This window comes from Nilaparvata lugens, chromosome 1 (genome assembly GCF_014356525.2).
Source record: "Nilaparvata lugens isolate BPH chromosome 1, ASM1435652v1, whole genome shotgun sequence".
NCBI lineage: Eukaryota > Metazoa > Arthropoda > Insecta > Hemiptera > Delphacidae > Nilaparvata > Nilaparvata lugens.
The window spans coordinates 7,345,361-7,362,501 of NC_052504.1; the positions used below are offsets into that span (position 1 = coordinate 7,345,361).

General features: G+C 34.1%; 1 protein-coding gene across 1 annotated transcript in view; it reads left to right on the plus strand.

Moving 5' to 3' along the window:
* The window catches only part of LOC111043371 (probable phosphorylase b kinase regulatory subunit alpha), a 73,347-nt gene that overhangs the window by 43,944 nt on the left and 12,262 nt on the right, over nucleotides 1-17,141 (plus strand). Inside the window, exons 12-18 of the mRNA XM_039419869.1 lie at nucleotides 780-852; nucleotides 1,880-1,971; nucleotides 4,432-4,605; nucleotides 6,863-7,040; nucleotides 7,331-7,366; nucleotides 9,145-9,364; nucleotides 17,002-17,124. Of these exons, the coding sequence (XP_039275803.1) occupies nucleotides 780-852; nucleotides 1,880-1,971; nucleotides 4,432-4,605; nucleotides 6,863-7,040; nucleotides 7,331-7,366; nucleotides 9,145-9,364; nucleotides 17,002-17,124 (896 nt within the window). The remainder of the gene's footprint in view (nucleotides 1-779; nucleotides 853-1,879; nucleotides 1,972-4,431; nucleotides 4,606-6,862; nucleotides 7,041-7,330; nucleotides 7,367-9,144; nucleotides 9,365-17,001; nucleotides 17,125-17,141) is intronic.

A 17,141-nucleotide genomic window follows, 5' to 3' on the forward strand; every position in this document is an offset into this window, starting at 1 on the left:
AATTTATTGCATAAATATTGATATTATAGTGAGGTCCACGTTAGAATGGAAGTGTGTGATTTGCATTGGTGTTGTTATGCTTGTCTATCCTTCAACAAAGCAGATTGCGCTATCCCTTTCACGCATTGCGATGTTGCCACATCGTTCATCAACAATGTAGAAATTCAACTAATTGACAAAATATTTAATCTCAATCATTAAAATTTATTATTACATCTTTAAAACATATATTTTCTTGACAAATAAAATATGATTAACTATTTTCAATGATATTATTAATAAGAAAACAAAGATATTGTCAAATTTCACTAAAAATGTATTAACAACTTTAAAACAAAACCATGGTTTCACGTAGTTAACCAACGCATCATCAGCTGTACTGTTCAACAATATTGAACAGTTAAATTGATCAGATAATACCAGTATCAGCTGTTTGGGTGGCAAGGCTGAGATCTGACAACCCTTTTCTCCTATCTTTCTACACTGCCATTATAACGTGCACCTCCCTATAGGAACTTTTCCATCATTGGAAAGCTTGGTACTTGTAGTAAGAAAAGTATATTGACTTAAGTATACTATTCAAAGTCTCTAGCATTTTTGTACTTTGAAATTGATAGATTAATCAATAAAGTAATGTAGCTTTTCCCAGATTTTAAACTGTTGCATTCCACTTTTTGGCCTTTATGTATCAATTTCAAGTACGTTTTTAATCATATGGATTTTCATTTACTAATTTGATTAAATTTTATCGTATTCATTATCATACTCTTGTATTGCAGATCAAGGAAAGCTTCCGCTGGCAATGGTATCAACAATGAAAAAACTGAAAAGTGGATATATCAATGGAACCAGGTAATTTTCGGTACCTACTTGAAAGTACATGCTCCGCAATTACTGTTTTGTTCGAATTTCTCAAATTGGAATAATAGAGGCTATTTAGTCACTATATCCACCTAAGTCATTGATATAATTAGTTTTGAATAGCTTAATTGTTGTTAATAAAAACAATATAAAAACCATGTAGTACCTTTCATTATTAAAAACTTTAAAATATTTCAACGACTAGTTTCGACCCTAACTTAGGTAATTTTCAAGTTTAAATCAAGTTAATTCAACATTTTCAAGTCTTAATTGTTGTGTACCAGTGAAGGTGATATTCTGATAGTTATACATAGAATATCTGTTCATTCAATACGTTACAGATTTTCAGTGCTTGACTTACTACTTTCCTTGTAAAAGATGGATGATGTTTAGTTCTTCTTCAATAATTCTATGAGTTTTTAATTAAATAAGAAGACTAAGAAATTGTCAAAAACCACGGATTTAATTGATAGTTAGAAAGACCGGTTTCGGTTGTTACACCATTGTCAATCTCGTGTTTATCAGAGATTGACAATGGTGTAACAACCGAAACCGGTCTTTCTGATTGAGTTTATCAGAGATTGACAATGGTGTAACAACCGAAACCGGTCTTTCTGATTGAGTTTATCAGAGATTGACAATGGTGTAACAACCTAAACCGGTCTTTCTGATTGAGTTTATCAGAGATTGACAATGGTGTAACAACCGAAACCGGTCTTTTTGATCGAGTTTATCAGAGATTGACAATGGTTTAACAACCGAAACCGGTCTTGCTAACTATCAATTAAATCTGTGGTTTTTGACAATTTCTTAGTCTTCTTATTTAATATGAATAATTACCACAATATCAACTTCTCAACTACACAAAAAGCTATGATTTTTTCATTATTGATGAATAAATAGATAACTTGAATAAAATGAATAGTCTGTAGCTTACTTATTTGGTAAACTTCAGCCTAAATCCAACCTTATATAGTATTTCTATCTTATACTGAATTTGAACCATTTTTTTTTCTAGAGTGACTCTTGGAAATCTCAACGATTTTCTCAGCACATCCTGCATCACGAATTTAAGTTTTCTTGGGAGCCAAGAGGACGGACATCCTGATAGTGAGTATCCAAAATAATATCACTCATCAATCATATTTATCCATTAAATGCCCAAGTACATTGAATATTGTCACATACACATGTTGTCACATTAAACAGAGAAAATTAAAAGAACAAACATCACACAAATACAGTCAATGTCGAAATAGCATAAAATTACTCCTGAACAAATTGCTGAAAGGAATACAAAGATAGTCCTTCAGATGAGCTTTAATTAACATCTTATATTTTCTTTTAACTTCAAATTACTAGGCAGCATGCTAAAGTATCTATCATCCATATAAGTTGTCCTCTTTTGCCTCTAATATCACTAATCAATTCTATTCGGCCTAGTCCAAAACCCAATACTTTGACAGTCGTTTTCTCAAAAACCTTTTTGTTTTTGTTAGATGGTGGTTTTTACAAGTGTGTAGGTAATGAGTTGAGATTGATAATAATTATAATTATAATAATTTTTCTGATTGCCAATGAATTGCAACCAGAGGAATTTATTGACAAAACGTATACATAATTATTATGTATATGTTTACTGCCCTAATCCTCCGAATCAACCACAGAGCTTCCTTTAAAAACAATACTTCTCTACCTATCCCTGTCCATGGCTCTGAGCACAACAAGAACTTGGACCAATGCTTCAAAGTCAAGGCTCTTGCCACCCTCCCTCCAACAGCCCCCTCCATAGATGTCAAGACAAAAGAATTTGCTTTTATTTGGTTGCCTGGAGCTACCTCCATCCCTGGTCTCAACAGACAGCAATAGTGCCATAGCTATCAACTGAATTTTCAATTAAAATAATATAAATTTAATCACAAAATTAATTTCACTGTTATCAACTCTATACAAGATTTTCAATTAAAATAAAATAAAATAAATTTCATTGCAGTTCTCAACATTGCATTTCATTCCCTGTTCTCAACAGACAGCAATAGTGTCATAGCTATCAACTGAATTTCCAATTAAAATAATATAAATTTCATTGCAGTTCACTTCTATAAATGGATTCCTTTTTCCAATTTTAGTATAATTTTGTTTTTATTTCTAATTTTAAATCTCCTATTTTCTATCAATTCATAAGCTACACCTTTCCTTATTCTTAACCCACTCAAATCTCAAATCTCCCGCTTGTAACCCATAATAGCCCCCTAAATACCCCCATAATATCCACTCAATCTGTACTCCTTTTCTCTCCATCCGTCTGTACCGCGTAATCTGTGGTCTCTACTTACTGCTACAATTGTCTCTCCGTGCTCTGTGGTCGTGACCGTTGGATTTCGAACTGCACCACTCTCTGCTCGGTCGAGAAAGGGGACTCAGTTCCTCAAAAATTTCCGATTATAATGTAAGTTTTTAAGTGTTTTTAATCTATTTCGTGTGTATCCTGTTTCAATTTACATAATTATTATAATATACATACAAAAGCTGCTAAGAATAAACTTAGTCCTTATCACGATACCCCATTGTAATAATATGTGTCGGGGTGATCATAATATTCTTTTCTAAAACATTTAGTTAGTAATTTTAGTTATAAAGGTTAGTTAGTTATTGAAGGTAGAATATAATACTTATAAGTATATAATAAAAATATGACAATAGATTGACAGCAGATTATAGCGTAGACAAACAAATATTGATTGGATTTTAAACCACAGCTCTTATTCATCACATAAAAGTTTGTTATTCGTTAAAATAACTTAGAATGCTCTCATAGATCTGAGCTCTTTTCTTGGATGATAATCTATAAAAAATGAAACTACTTCCTTGAAGTCTCCGATTCATTAATTAACAAATTCTCATTTTAGAATTAAGAAATTCGAATCGACAGATTCATCACAGGAAAAATTCAATGCACATTTCTGTAATTTAGGAAAACTAGCCAGCAAACTAACATGTGTACCTCTCAGAATTCTGTGCGAGTGTAATAATTGATAGAATCTTAGAAAAACAATTTCATAGCTTGTCAAACTATTTTATAAAATGGGAGAAATATTTTTATTGATTGTATTGCAAAACATATTTTGGTTGATTCTCAATTCCTGAGACGAATAGTTAGTTCTAAATCATCCCCGAATCATTAAGAATCCTATAATTGAAACTGAAATAAATTTCATCTACAGTATTTGATTCGACCACAGATTCTTTTCAAAAATAAGCCACAATGAGAAAGTGATTGTGTTCCTAAAATACTGATTGTATTACAATATAATTATATAATTGATTTTTATTGATAGAATTCCTCTCTAATTTTTTGAAGGAACGGATTGTAAGATCCAATGTTTCGAAGAACCTCACACGTCAACCGAAGCTTATTATGTGCCAAAAATTCCTCTCTATATTGATTAATTTGTTTTTTCAAAATACTATTTCAATATTACAATACTGATTGTGTACTTCAATATTTATATTGTTCGTTTTTGCTAGAATTTCTCTTCATAATAATGTTTTCGTTTGTTTTTTTTCTAGAGCTGAACCCACAGGTTGAACAGTACTTGGATGAACACATGATGAAATCTTCCACAAGGTCTTCATTTCTTGTGCGAAATAATCCAATCTCTCGCAATAGAATGTCGACTAGGAGGAGAATGTCTGTCAAAGGAGCTATCAAAAAGACTAGATCAATCATTCATCAAGACTCTGGTAAGTTATTAAACGTTAGTTAGTGAAAGAAACATAAGTTTGTTATTTCGAAAATAACTTGATCAGATATAAAAAGTTTATATTAGTTATTTGTGCAACTAGTGCGCAAAGTGACAGTTTGCTGCACCGAAAGAAACGTTTACGCACGAGCCGTAGGCGAGGGCGGAATGGTTTCTTGAGTGCAGCAGAGGAACTTTGCGCACGTATTTCACATTAAATTTTTCCTACAGTTACCATTGAATATGAAAAGTGGGTAATTATGGGTAAAATTCCCTGAAATACATCAAATGTTTTTCTGTGTAATTTTATTATTAATAAAAACCTTAATTTATTGTCAAATTGAATAATGTAGTAGTGTTTGAATGAAGGGGCGGCTGTGTGCTGAAAGTGGTGGCTGTCGCTGTCCTCGTTGTCCATCGTTATTATTATTATAACGTGCACCACAACACTATAGCAGCCCAGTCAGGGTTAGGCCTACCAACTTAATTTTGATTTTGCTGCACTGGTGCTCCATATAACCTACTAACTATTTTTCTTTGCCATGTTGCAAATCTGGAGTGCAGAAAAAAAATTTTCCGCACTAGAGCGGAAAATTGATTCTTTGCGTTCTGTAATCAGTGCAGGAATGGCCACTTTTCAAGGTAACTGTAGGAAAAATAAATTATCTTTGAATTAAAAACACTTTTGAAGTGGAAATACTTACTTTTTAGCAGTGGCGTCGTTTCTACCTGTTGCAGGTAAGTGTTTTTAATTCAAAGTTTAAATTAAGGTGTGATCACATTAAATGCATGACCAATGGTTATGCATGACCAACGATGAGAAAAAAATCTGAAAAAAGCAATAGGATCACTCACACTGAACGCTTGCACTTGCTGGTTGTGTCCAGTTTGAGCAAATTCACACAAACACATTCAAGTCACAACGTGTTTCAATGGCACTTTTTTGTTTTTTTGATCAAGCATAGCATGATCAGACGTGCACTTGCTCATATTCACATTAAATGTGATCACACCCTTAATAGTGGGAAGGAATGGATTTACAATACAATGAATTATGAATGAATTATATTTGTATCATTATAGGCTAATTTGTAATTTTCCAGTGGTTTATTTATTTTATGTTAGAAACAGCTGTTTTTTGTTCGAAGCCTCTCGCTGATGACACAACTTGTATGACACATGTGTTAATCATGTGTGTTTGACGCACATGTTTAACACACTTGTCCTATTGTTAGTGGCCATCCTTAAGGCCTTTCCACACAGCACGTAGCGTGCGTGGCTGGACGCACGCCACGCCGGCCACGCTAGCCACATGCCAATTCACACCGCCACGACAGTTGCGATGCTATACCGGCCACGTTTCCCGTCAGTATGCAGGAAGATGTCAACTCGTTGGTCCCGTGGTGTGAATCTGGATTTTCTTGTGGCTTACCTTGGTTTGATGACTCCAGCAGCAGCAGTAGTAGTGATATGAGCTGGTTTTATTGTATTCGGTGACAGCACGGGACCAGTGGGTACATCCAATCAATAAAAAAAGGAAGACCTATGGCGTATGAAGTACTTACTGTCTTTTAATAAAACTTCAGCGATTTCATCCCATGCTTTATCCTTTAATGTGTTGTATCTGTACAACTCTGATGTGGAGTCTCAAATCACTGGACGAGTACGGACCTCTTCAATAAGCTACTCCATATCGAACTCTGAAAAAAAGAGCCACTTTTAAATAAAAATCACTACAAACACAACAAACCAGTAGATACAACAGAGAAGCATGTGTGTTGGACCGCCGTTCTAAGTGAACTGTCTGTTTCCACGTGGTCTAGTATACGTTCTGCTCGGACCGAAACGTGGCCGGACACGTTTGAAAAGATCGCTCAGAGAGCGAACGGTAGCCACGCGTGGCTAGTATAGCAAGCGTTGCCGCGTGACCGTGGCTGCTATGTGAATTGCTTCATTTGATTAGCTGGGAAGCGATGTTTTGAAAAGTAGCTAGCGTGCGTCCAGCCATGCACGCCACGTACTGTGTGGAATGGCCTTTAGGATTAACAACTTTCAAACTCAATCATGTTGAATCAATGAATGTTTGAAAATGAATAACATTATAATATTTTTTCCAAGGAGAGTGCAACGTTGACGAGCGCCGTCCGCCGTCCGTCCACAGTGACAGGTCCTCATTAGAATGACAGAAACACTTCAAAAGCTAATGTTCAGTTTTTGTTGAATCAATATAAATGTTTGAAAATTGAATGTTGTTGAAGGAGAGTGCAACGTGGACGAGCGCCGATCAAGTACAGTGACAGGGCCGATGTTGCCAAGTCAGCAGCAGCTGCAGCAGCCGGGAGAGCTGTCTCCAGCCAGAACACAGCTGCACCGCAGCCCCTCCCCCGAAGACCTCATCCCCCTCTGGAAGCATGGCAGTGCGGTTCCCCGCTTCAGGTGACATTTTTACTGATTTCATATTAGAATTGTGCAACTTTTATCAATCAGTCAGTGAGGAATCAGAAAGAAGAAGTCAGTCACTCATTTATTTAGTTATTTTATGTTCAGTCCATAAGACCCCCAGGGACACGTCTTGATACTCAATAGGAACAGTAGGGCGAGTAAAATTATATTAAAAAGTCTTGAATTGAAATTTCAAATCCTTACTTGCCACAAACCAGTTTCTCAAATTCATCCCAATCGAAATCATATTTTATAATCTACTGACAATTCATCTTTCTTCCCAGGATCCCTGTGATTCTTATTGGGGGCAAACAAGAAAGGTTTGTTTGAAATTATCAGTCGTGATAGTAGATCAGGAAATAATAATGTAGATAGATTTGTGTCGAATCATATGATTGCCACCTGTGATGTTTTCAACTGGCATAGTTTGTTTATCACTCTTGTAATGGTTTATTTCAATATTTATCCAGAGTTCAATTTTGTCATTCCAACATTAAAAATATTTCATCATTCATCTAGTTTCATTTAATCAATTTCAACATCAACAAATTAAATTCCTATATTGGTGACCCCGACGTGATCGCGACAAAATTGAACTAAACAAGTGATAAACAAACTATGCCAGTTGAAAACATCACAGGTGGCAATCATATGATTCGCCACAGATTCCTGTAAATAGTTCATTACTAATCAATTCTATCAGTGATACTTATATTTCATGGCCTAGTATTTACTAGCTACTCTGGTAGAATCACTTGTAAATACCAACTACTGTATTCTCATCGGATAACTTATTAGTCCATTTCATGAAATATAATATAATTACTGTAGTTCATTTTATTAGCTCATCTCATTTGTACATAGTTCATTGTTTGTTAGCGTTATTTGCTTATTTGCTCCATTGCTCTAATTCATTATTTAGTTTATTCTTCATTCTTGTTCCAGTTCATTCTAATTAGTGCGTTCATTTGCATGAACATCATTTATTGTTCTGTTGTATTTCATGATTTTCAGTCATCAACCATTGTTAACAAACTAATACAATAGAGAAAACATAGGTAGGTACTAAGCACATTGGTTCATAGGTACTTTCTCTATTTATTCCATGCTAATACATTATGACATGAAATTTCTAACCTATCACATTTTTTGTATTGTAAAAATATTTGTTAGCTGGTCATCTACAAATTCATATACTTTCTCACTTTATAATAATAATTCTGAGGGTGATGCCCACATAAGCTCTTAGGCTTGTGCGTGGGTAATGAGTGAGCGGGATAATGATGACGACTACTTTTTAGGTAGTCGAGACCGACAGCTTATCGTCTTCTCCAAAAGACGGGGTGGCCGTAAATCTGTGATTGTGCTGTGGTAAAAAACGTTTGCCCCGGTTGAGATTGCTCACAATATTCATCCGCCATATTATCAGAAATGAAACATCTTCAAAATGTCATATTTCTATAAGTCAATCTCTATATTTCATTATTTTATAGAGTTTAAGATCATCCAAATCAAGTTAGTCTCGGTTTCCGTGCTATAGAAAAATTCATTAGAACTGTCAGGATTCCTTATCAATAACATCAACCCTTTCCATTCTAGCAGTGTTTAGTTTAAAATACCTAAATCTCAATATATAGAATCAAACATTTTCAATTTTTCAAAACATTGCAATAGATACTTATAGTCAGAGTGTTAATGTAAAGGATATTTTGAATATCCTCTCCAAAAATAAACGTTTATCTGATTAAACTCGTTTATATTAAACAAAGTAGTAATATAATACAGTCATATAATACACGTCATTTAATAAATTGGTCCTCCGCCGATAGGCAAAGCTACAGGACCCGGACTGTAAACTCCAAAAAGCTCCTTGTGTATCTTTTCTGATGCAACACGTTGCGTTTGAGAAGATACAAAATAGCATCTTTTGCTTATGGAAAGATACATTATTTTCAAAAATGTTCGATGTTCTTGAACTAGTGGACCTCCGCCGATAGGCAGGACCCGAACTGTAACTTGATATTGTGAAGGATAGTGACTTTTTCAGCTGTTTTGTGTATTCGTTAAACTTTTTTAACTCGTTGATTATTGTTGATAGGAGTGGTACTGAGCTTCAGTATGCAGACACCGAAGTGGAAGAGCTGCTCAGCATGCTTCGAGAGTCCGACCACCTTGAAGAGCAGGGCGACATTTTGCAGTATCTTGTCGACTCACAGGGCCTCAACTATAAAACTGGTAACTATAGTGAGCTCCACTTCATAATGGCCCTATTTAACATTGGTGTTGCTATCCTCGTCTATCATTCGACAAAGCAAATGGCACCATCCTTTTCTGGCTCCACGAGGTTGCCAGATTGTTTTTTAACAATGTAGAAATGTAATTAAGTAACAAAATATTTCATTTCAATTAAGAAAATTTATTATTAAACATATTAAATAATAATATGACAACAATGTTGTCATACATTACATCAAAACCCATTCAATATAATTGAAATATTATTTTGTGAAGTTGGAAATCTGTTCGCGGATTTAATTATTAAATGTAATTGATAAAGCGAGTAGATCTCCAATGTGCAAAGATGAAACGTGTGTTTTATCACGTTTCGTGAAGGCAATATTATGATTTTTAGCTCCATGCTATACAAACAACAGTGAGTCGACTTTTGGTCTGTGAATCAAGGCTGCATGTTTTTTACTTTCCTTGCCCTATTACCATAAGTAAGGAAAGTATTGCTTTCCAAAAAAAATTAAGGTACCCTAATTTCAAGTTTTCCATACGTTTCAAGGACCCCTGAGTCCAAAAACATGATTTTTGGGTGTTGGTCTGTGTGTGTGTATGTGTGTGTATGTGTGTATGTCTGTGAACACGATAACTCAAATCCTAATTAACCGATTGACTTGAAATTTTAAACTTAAGGTCCTTTATACCATGAGGATCCGACAATAAGAAATTCAATAAAATTCAATCCAAGATGGCGGAAAAAATGGCGGATAATCACTAAAAAACCATGTTTTTTACGGTTTTCTCGAAAACGGCTCTAACGATGTTCTTCAAATTTATACCATGGATAGCTATTTATAAACCCTATCAACTGACATGAGTCTAATTTCTGGGAAAATTCCAGGAGCTCCGTAATGTTATTGAGAAAAATGGCGAATAATCACTAAAAAACCATGTTTTTCACGGTTATCTCGAAAACGACTCTAACGATTTTCTTCAAATTTATACCATGGATAGCTATTTATAAACCCTATCAACTGACATGAGTCTAATTTCTGGGAAAATTCCAGGAGCTCCGTAATATTATTGAGAAAAATGGCGGATAATCACTAAAAAACCATGTTTTTCACGGTTTTCTCAAAAACGGCTCTAACGATTTTCTTCAAATTATACCATGGATAGCTATTTATAAGCCCTATCAACTGACATGAGTCTCATTTCTGGGAAAATTTCAGGGTCTCCGTAATATTATTGAGAAAAATGGCGGATAATCACTAAAAAAACATGTTTTTCACGATTTTCTCAAAAATGACTTGACCGATTATTTTCAATTCATACCCTGTATAGTCATTTATCTGCTCTATTAACTGGAATTAGTCTCATTTCTGGAAAACTAATGTGGGGTCCACCCCATCCTTGAGAAATGGACTTTGTAGCCTCCTTCTCGTGCATGAGGTAGGTAGGTAGAGCAGTTCATAAAAAGAACACATAGTCGAGATATTTCATCTGTAAAACAGCTGTTTTGAAGACTTTTAAAAAATATCGAATTTCACAATTTACAAAAAGAAAAAAGTACTTTGAAAACAATTATGCACATATACAGAAGTCTGATCGTAGTTTCAAATATTATGTTGCCGCCAATCGTCATTATGTTATTCCCCTAAATCATTCTCCTTTAAGAATGAGGCTTATAGTTCAATGAGCAAGGAAAGTTGTGTGAGTGTACCACACCAGATTTTTTTTCATGTAAATAGATTTTGAATTTTTCTTTCGAGGCCCGTATTCTTTGAACAGTTTGTGAAGTTTAGTTGTTGAGTTGAGGCATTGCTTACCTGAAGGATTCTGTCTTGAGAATTAAATTTTAGGCTGTCACAGTTCGAGCAGTTTAAACCTGGCAGTGGAACTCACGTAGGTCACGAGTTTTGGGTGGAGAGACCAAAACCCACCACTGCTCAAAGAAGGACGGCCATTTAGGCAAAACTTCTTGGGAGAGGTGAGGCTTCTGACCCTGCGAAGTTTCGGAGGGACAAAAAGAGAAAACCCAAGAGACCAGAGATGGGTGAAACTCCAGACACAAATGTTGGTCAAGAGGCTGAGTCAAGGGTGGCCGGGCGCCCTAGAGGCAACTTGGTCACCCCTTTCTCAGCAGTAGGCCAGGAGTGGAACTCACGTAGGTCACGAGGACTAATCAGTCTGAAGAGACTTCCAAGCATATCACACTGGATTGCAACAAGCAACCGGGTGATGAATGGGATGTTAGTATAGGGAAAAATCCTGGTTCTTGTAAAGAACACAGGTATTGGTTTGTTTAACTAACACACTACTTGGGAACACAATAAGCTTCGGTTGACGTGTGGGGTTTTGGTTTGCGTAACTAACATACTACTTGGGAACACAATAAGCTTCGGTTGACGTGTGGGGTTCTTTGAACCTTTGGATCCTTGAATCCGTCTCTTCAAAAACAATGAACAATAAAACATTGGATTCATACACTTTTGGATAATTTATCATATGCCTCTCATATGTCGGGTTGCTTCTATGAGGTTTTATGATAAAGAATTCGTGCTCTCAAATGTAATTGATGATTATTTTAACTATACACCTGAAGGATATGGGGTTAATACAAAATACTTTAATATTTATGTCATGAACATACGAAGTTTGAGTAAAAACTTTGACAGCTTTGTATATTGTCTGGAAAATTTCAAATTAATATATGATATAATAGTACTAACCGAAACATGGCTTGAAAAGTATGAACCCACTCTATTCAATCTAGATGGTTATCGAGTTGTAAACAAAAACGCTAAATATAATAAATGTGACGGTATAATAGTTTATATAAGAGAAGATCTATCTTTCACGAATATAGATTGTGATATCTGTGAAGCAAATGCAATCAATATAATTGTGAACACCGGGCTAGATAACTATATAAACTTTGTTGCTATCTATAGGTCTCCAAATAGGAATGCGATAAGATTCATTGAAAGTATTGATGATTACATCCAGAGAATGCCACAAAATCATAACATCTGTATAGCAGGAGACATTAACTTAAACTTGTTTTCTAACGATAATATTGTAACTTCATATATTAATACTCTAAATGGAAATGGCTTTAGATCTTGTATAAATGGTAGCACTAGAGTTACAAATCGAACAGAGTCGTCTATAGACCACATATTTCTTAAAACAACTGATAATGTATTTGACAGTGCGGTAGGAAACATATTTAAAACAACTATTACTGATCACTACTCAGTGACTTTACATTTAGGATTGAGTAATTTTAAACAAGATAAAAAAATCAACTATATAAGCAATAAGAAAATAATTAACTATACAAAATTAAAGGATTTATTGAGTAATAAAAAATGGGATAGTATTTATGAAAATCAATCCAATGACGTTAACGCTTTGCTAAAAATATTCTGTTCGGTTTTGACTAAGTGTATTGAAAATTCTAGTCAGGAAATAAAAATATCACACAGATATAAGCCTTTGAAGCCATGGATTACTTCTGGACTAATAAAATCAATAAGAACTAAAGATAAATTATATAAGAGATCAATAAAAGAACCTTTCAACACAAAACTGAAACATGATCTTAAAGCATATAAAAATGTATTAAATAGATTAATTGATGAAACAAAAACAAACTATTATCGATCAAAAATAGATGAATGCAGGAGTGATAAACGTAAACTATGGAATTACATAAATGAAATCATTGATGATACAAAAAATAAACATGATGAACCAGAAATAGATTCAGCTGAATTAAATAGATATTTTTCGCAAGTTGGTAAAAACTTGGCTGCTCAAATTGAACAAAATACCACCACATCAGATTTCCCATATAAGAGAACCAATGAATTGAATGCATCTTTTTTTCTCAGTCCCGTAAATCCACCGGAGGTGATAGAAACTATAAAAACTCTAAAAAATAACTCTTGTCCAGGTCCTGATAATATTAATAATAGAGCTCTAAAGCAGATAGCAGATCTAATAGCTGAACCCCTCTCTTACATTGTAAATAAATGTTTTGAAACAGCTGTATTTCCTGATTCATTCAAAATAGCAAACATTAAACCGATTCTTAAAAAAGGTGATAAAAATAATCCAGGTAACTATAGACCAATAAGCTTAATTAGCAACCTTGCCAAAATATTTGAAAAATTATTTAAAAAACGAATAATGAAGTTCATACAAAAAAATAACATTATTAATGAAAACCAATATGGTTTCCAACCTAATAAAAGTACTGAGGATGCGCTAGTGTATTTTGTAAACAATGTAACAGATATGTTAAATTCCAAGAAAAAACCACTTGCAGTCTTCATGGATTTATCTAAGGCTTTCGATACCATACCACATGATAAAATTTGCAACAAATTGGAGAAGTATGGTTTCAGAGGTCATTCATTAAAGTTTATAAGAAGTTACTTGGAAGATAGATTCCAAATTTTAACAATAAATAACAATAAAAGTATAGAGAAACTGTCATCTTACGGCCTGCCCCAGGGAACTGTTCTTTCACCAATATTTTTCATTCTTTATGTAAATGATTTGCTGAATATTAAGCTAAAGAATGGGAGAATTTCATCTTTTGCTGATGATTCAGTGATTATATTTTCAGAAAATAATTGGAATGATACTTTCATTGTTGCAGAGCAAGATATGAAAATTGTGAAGAACTGGATGGACTCTAATGCTTTGAGTTTAAATGTAGAAAAAACCAATTACATAGCTTTTTCAGCAAATAGAGAGGGTAAACCTAACAATCAATATAAGTTAAAAATCCATTCAAACTGTTCTTCAATAAATCAACCAAACATTAATAGATGTTCCTGCCCTGTTATTAATAGGAAATCAAACCTCAAATATCTTGGTATATGGATCGATGAGTGTCTCAAATGGGACATCCATGTTAACTTCCTATGTAAGAGACTAAAATACCTATCTTATAAATTTTATAAATTGAAAAATGTGCTATCTTTCTCAGAATGCAAACAGGTATATACGGCACTAGTAGAATCCCTAATGCGATATGGTTTAATAGTTTGGGGTGGGACTTTCGATACCCATATTAAAAACCTTTTTCTAATACAAAAATTCATCATAAAGACAATTTTAAAGAAACCTAGAACTTATGATAGTAAGATTTTGTTCAGTGAATTTGATGTTAAAACTATACGACAGTTATATCTTAGTTGCATAACAAATTACAGTTTCAAATACGAGCATAATTTCCCTCTAGCCGATGACATAAATTATAATCTTAGACCTAATACAATAAGAAAATATGAAATATATAACACCAACTCAGCTCTTCTTAGAAGGCAACTTTACTACATTAGCAGTAAATTCATAAATATACTAGAAAGTGAATTTCCACTTAATAATTTCCGAAATAATAAACACAGAAAAAGAGCCATAGAGGCATGGCTAAACTTGAATTATTTCCAATCGTTGACTTTTATACAATAATCAACTTCATATTATAAATTATATTTTCGAACACTTCATACGCTAGATTCAAGTTTGTATTTTACATGGCCCGATAAATTTGTCACACGAATTCTGTTATGATTGAAACACTAAATATCGCAAGTCGCTTCCTCAATTATTGAGTTGATGCACCTTGGAACTAAAATTTGGATTCTCCTTTTAGATTTTTTTAGAATGAATTGCTTTTATAGATTGATTATTATTATTCAAATAGTTGACCGAGCGAAGTGAGGTCTAAGATTCAAGTCGACGATTCAAATTTTAAGCTATATTGAATTATTTATGATTGTTTAATTTTGTCAAGGAAAAACGTTTCCAATTATAGAAATCTAGTGTCTACTAGTAGTTCTGTGAACAGTAGGCCTCACACAGTTTTCTCATCCACAAGTATCTGATGTTACCTGTTTGAAATGTTTACAAACTCAGTTCACGTTTGAATTTGTATTCCATATGATATAATTCATCCAGTTCCGTGATAATCTATCCATCTGATGAAAATCAATTTTTTACAATCAAAAATATTATAATTTCTTTAGCATTATTTAGTTCAATCACCTATAAAATTAGTTTTTCTCAAATGTGAGAATATTGATACTGATGGGCACGCATAATAAATAATATAATGACTGCAAAACCAAAGACCTTAAAGATGCATAACTCAAAGGTCTTTGATTGAAACTATAGACCTTATAGAAATAGACACGGCTTCTCAAGAACATCTGTGTGATCCACTTATCAGCTGATTGATTATGAATAATTCCATAGTCTGATCAATCCTATCTTCAGAGTAGATAGTATAAAATAGTGATATCAGAGTATGGAGGGATTCCTTTTCTTCTCATATAATCCTTAAAATGAAAATTTCAAAAAACCTTGTGTATACATCTACGCGCAGTTGGGAAAGGAATATTCCTGCCAAATCTCATCGAATTCTATTAACGCGTTTAGCCGTAATCGCGTTACATACAGACAGACAAATGAAAATCCGAGTTGAAACATAGACCTCACTACGTTTGGTCAACTACTACTGTTTTGGCCGGGTGAAAGTGTAAAGCTGCGTACAGATATACGCGCTTCGAACCCGCTCCGCACAAGCTCCGCCCTCGTACCGCCATCGCTCTGCAATCGCTCCGCCCCCGATCTGCAGTCGCACCGATCATGAACGTTACGGGAGATGTTAGCTCTTCTCGCGTTCCACTCTTGCTCCCCGGTCGATCATCAATCGCTCTGCTCGAGTGACGTTCGGTTGCGGAGCAGAGCGAAAGTCTGTACGCACCTTTAGAACAGCATAGTATGAGTTACTACCATCGTCACATAGCTTCACGAAAAAATAGTTTACTATAGTTACAATTATATATATATAATTGTAATATATATTGGGTATATAAATTGATATATATATTGTATAATTGTAATTGTATTATATATATATATATATATATAATAAGATAAAAATAGTTTACTATTGGGACTATCGGCTTGAGTTAGCAGTGAAATTTGGAACATAAACGCCCTATATGTTTGTAACAGCTGTGTCTAGTTAAAAGTTGTGTGTATATTTTTGGCTTCAAAATTCTCTGAAATAACTTAATTTATTCAAAGTGCGGTGATATTAAGTGCAAAATTTGACTATAATTTAGTTTTTTAATCATTCTAAATTCAAAATTTCTAGCTAATATATATTCTTGGACAGAACTTAGAACTTTAAATTTCCTCAGTAAGAACATAACCTATTTTTTTGGACAATTTCATTATTTATCAAAATTTGGGAACAGAATAGTTTTGGGCTATGCCTGTTGTTCTATCCCAACCATGAATATGATTTGTAATTATATCAACGAATAAATAATATATAAATAATAATATACCATGGGATATCTTCTTATGCTATCTTGCTATCCTTTCTCGATGGTAGAATTCAATTTCAATAGCTGTGATCAAATAAAATGATTGAACATAAAGATATATGTATTGGTTGTTTTCGCTTTAAAAATGGTCAACTTGAAGTTGTTTTTTTTCTTGTGGTGTAGAGAAAAATAGCGTTGGGAATTTTTTTCTGGATCTCGCACGCTTCAAGCTCTCAACTCCATCTCTAGCATGAAACTGCGATCTCGATCTGCCAATCCCTATTTCCAGCCCTAGGTACGAAATAAACCAATTTGGTTCTAATGGAATTCACATGGAATATGATCGTATTTATTGTGATTATTTGTTTCAGGTGACTGTAGGAATGCCTCCATTGAATGAGCACACTATCACGGCTCCGCTGCCAGAGAATGAACTGCGACAGCTGATTCATCAAGCTTATGGCGATGACGAGAGTACGGCCATGTTGACTCAGGCTAGTCGATCTTTTCC